The sequence below is a fragment of the Miscanthus floridulus genome, unplaced genomic scaffold (genome assembly GCF_019320115.1).
Source record: "Miscanthus floridulus cultivar M001 unplaced genomic scaffold, ASM1932011v1 fs_702_1_2, whole genome shotgun sequence".
NCBI classification, from domain to species: domain Eukaryota; kingdom Viridiplantae; phylum Streptophyta; class Magnoliopsida; order Poales; family Poaceae; genus Miscanthus; species Miscanthus floridulus.
In genome coordinates, this window is record NW_027097135.1 from 56,728 (window position 1) to 60,000 (window position 3,273).

At 42.9% G+C, this 3,273-nt stretch overlaps 1 protein-coding gene across 1 annotated transcript; it reads left to right on the top strand.

The window, feature by feature from the left end:
• Positions 1-2,343: 2,343 nt before the first annotated feature.
• LOC136532765 (uncharacterized) lies at positions 2,344-3,074 on the top strand (the record flags this gene model as incomplete). Its single annotated transcript, XM_066525356.1, has 2 exons — positions 2,344-2,630; positions 2,885-3,074. Coding segments are annotated over exons 1-2 (477 nt in total), but the record flags the coding sequence as incomplete, so codon positions are not given.
• Positions 3,075-3,273: the final 199 nt, after the last annotated feature.

Sequence of the window (3,273 nt, forward strand, 5' to 3'; positions counted from 1 at the left end):
ATCACACGTGAACATCGCAAAAATATATAAAACATCACTGGTATACCATGTGAACATTACAAAAATACATCATAGAACATCACATTTATATTACAGAACATCACAAAGAACATCATAGGTATACTACTTGAACAACGCAAAATACATCACATAACATCATATGTATAATACGTGAACATGACAGATTATATCAGAACATCACATATATACTGCATGAACATAAAAAAATACATCATAGAACATCACATGTGTACAACATGAACATCACAAAAATACATCATAGAGCATCACATATATACGGTACATGAATACTATATGTATACATGAACAACACAAAATACATAAAAAAACATCATATGTATACTATATGAACATGACAAAATGCATCATATAACATCACATATATATATTACATAAACATCATATGTATATCATATAATATAGGTAAATGAGAGTAAAAAGAAATAAGAAATAGAAAGAAAAATAAAGCATAAAAATAAAAATAAATAAATATTAAAGTATAGTTAAAAAGAAATAATAGAAAGAAAAAATAAAATAACAATGAAAAAACATAGAAATCTAAAAAAGAAAAGAAAAAAAGAATAAATAGAAGCAAGAAAAGAAAACAATAAAAAAATAAAATAAAAAATAAAATAAAACAAAATAAAACAAAATAAAATAAAAAATGGAGTTGCTAGCGCCCAGACATCCGATCTGGATGCTTAGTGTTGGACGGTGCAAATTCCTGCTGAAATGTTAAAATACAAATAAAAAAAATACACACCTCACCATGCTTATTTGTAGGCCCAACAACACGCGTGCGGTCGAGCCTACAGATAAGCATATGCCCACCTCAACGCCTGACCTGCCCCCATTCACGCACCCTGCCCCTATCCCCATCGGTTTGCCTCGCCCCCACAGGCGCACCCCACCCCACCATGCCCCAGACCGCCGACCCCTAGTGCCCCACGTCCGTCGGCCACCGACTCGCCGCACCCCATTCCCCAGCGACCCCTGACTATCCGAACAGCATGAAACACATGCAACATGAAACACTTGAATGCAACATACATCTCAAACAGATGAAACATCTGGAACATATACTTGCAACATATGTGTGAAAACATATGCAACATACAGATAGAACACTTGCAACTTGCAACATGAAAACACTTACTGCAACATAAGACTGAAAATATCAAACATTTTCGAATATACTGTTGCAGCATATGTGTGAAAACATATGCAACATCCATATCAAAATGATTGAAACATATGTCTGGAAACAGATAAAATATTTTGAACAAATGCTTGCAACATGCCTCTGAAACACTTGCAACATGCCCCGATCTACTTTTGCAACATCCATATAAAATAATTGCAATATACATCTGAAATGCCTAAAACACTTGAAACATACACATGCAACATATGGGAGGAGAATGCTAGGCCGGTCGATTCCTGCCGTCAGGGTCGGAGACGGCGGCGAACAGCTACACGTGAGCACCAGCGCCACCAGTATCGGGCTTGGCTCGGCGGTGACGATGGGGGATGGGGGGCAAGGAGTGCCATGGCCGCTAGAGTGGGGGGAGCTTGGTCGTCGAGGTGAGAGAAGGTGCCACCGGGGGTGGGGAGGGCGCTGCGCTGGGGTGGGGGAGAGCCGCCCACTCCCTTACAACAACACCACACCACCTCCAAGGATCTTACTTGTGCTCTATGGATCTCACCGGGTGGGGGAGAGGGCTATCAGATCTGCGGCATTGGAGGCTCCCGGTGGGTGAGGACGCCGGGGTGGGGGGAGGGACGCCACCGGGGTGGTGGAAGGAGCCGCCGGGGTGGGGGAGGAGGACGTCGGGGTGGGGGAGGGCGCGCACCGGGATGGGCAAGCGAGAGAGAGAGAGAGAGAGAGAGAGAGAGAGAGAGAGAGAGAGAGAGAGAGAGAGAGAGAGAGAGAGAGAGAGAGAGAGAGCGGAGTAGCAGGGAAGCACGAGAGAGAAGAGCTCGTTGGCCAGGCAACGCGTGCGGAGCGAGGCGAGCAGGTGTTGATTTTGTTTTTTTATTCATTTAGGCGAGTGGTGTGTGCGGCAGTGAGGTAAAGTTGTGGTGCACGTTACACCAAGCGTCCGGAGAGGAGTCGCTGGTGTTAGACATCCTGTTTGTCGCATTACCGATAAATAAATAAGAATCGCGCGCGTTGTGGCCATCTATAAATTCAGCACATCTCCTCCACAGTTCTCATAAAACACAAGTAAAGAGCAAAATATAGCTGCCATCCCTCCGATCCAAATAACACACACTCCGTCTTAACTTTCTCCCCTACTGTGAACACGCTCGCTAGCCACCATGGCCTATTGCGCCATTGCTCCTCGTGCGCCACCTCAATATCGTGAGCTTAAGATGACCCTATACACAAACAAGGAGGTGTATTCTGGACCAAACACTAATGGAGTAACTACCACAAGTGGATCAAAAATGGGCACAACCTGGGTCTTCTCCTGGCCTGTAGCCGATGGACCAGGTCCTGATGCAAACATCGTCGGACATCTGCAGGGTACTGGTGTGCAAGTTGCCCATACTCCCAATCTCGTGTTCCACTACTCCCTGGGATTATTAGTGGTCGTGGACCAAAGGTGAGCTAACAGAGAATGATGCATTCTTTAGTAGTACGTACACACATTCATTTGCACAACATTTGTTCAATTCCCAGGCTATTTTTCAAGAAAAAGCCTTGTCCGCATTTTCAGGTTTCTGTCAACATGCATACCACAAGATATATATTGATGAGAAAACTTTATGCTGGGGTTAACTGCATGTAGCATACGTAATCATTTTTTTATAATGCAAAGTTTTCTTATATTTTATTATGTGTCTGTGCACAACACAGGTTCACTGGGTCTACACTTCAGTTGTCTGGGACTTCCCAAATCAATGGTGAGTGGAGCATTGTTGGAGGGACGGGAGAACTTACTATGGCAATGGGCACTGTCAAACGCACAGAAATTGTATACACAGAAAATGCCAGGGTTTCAGAACTCAAAATACATTTCGCTCCAATGAAGCCTGCTACAACTAGTGTAAGTAAAATACTAGATTCCTTATATAGGCATACAATTATTCATTGCCTTTTTTTTGAAGTACACAACTTCATATATAGGCCAACGGATTAAAGGTGTTTGGGTCATGTATATGGAACATATTACGTATGTAGTTGTTCATATATGGAACTACACAACTTCATATATACTCCATTTGTCCCTAAATAAGTGTCGCTAC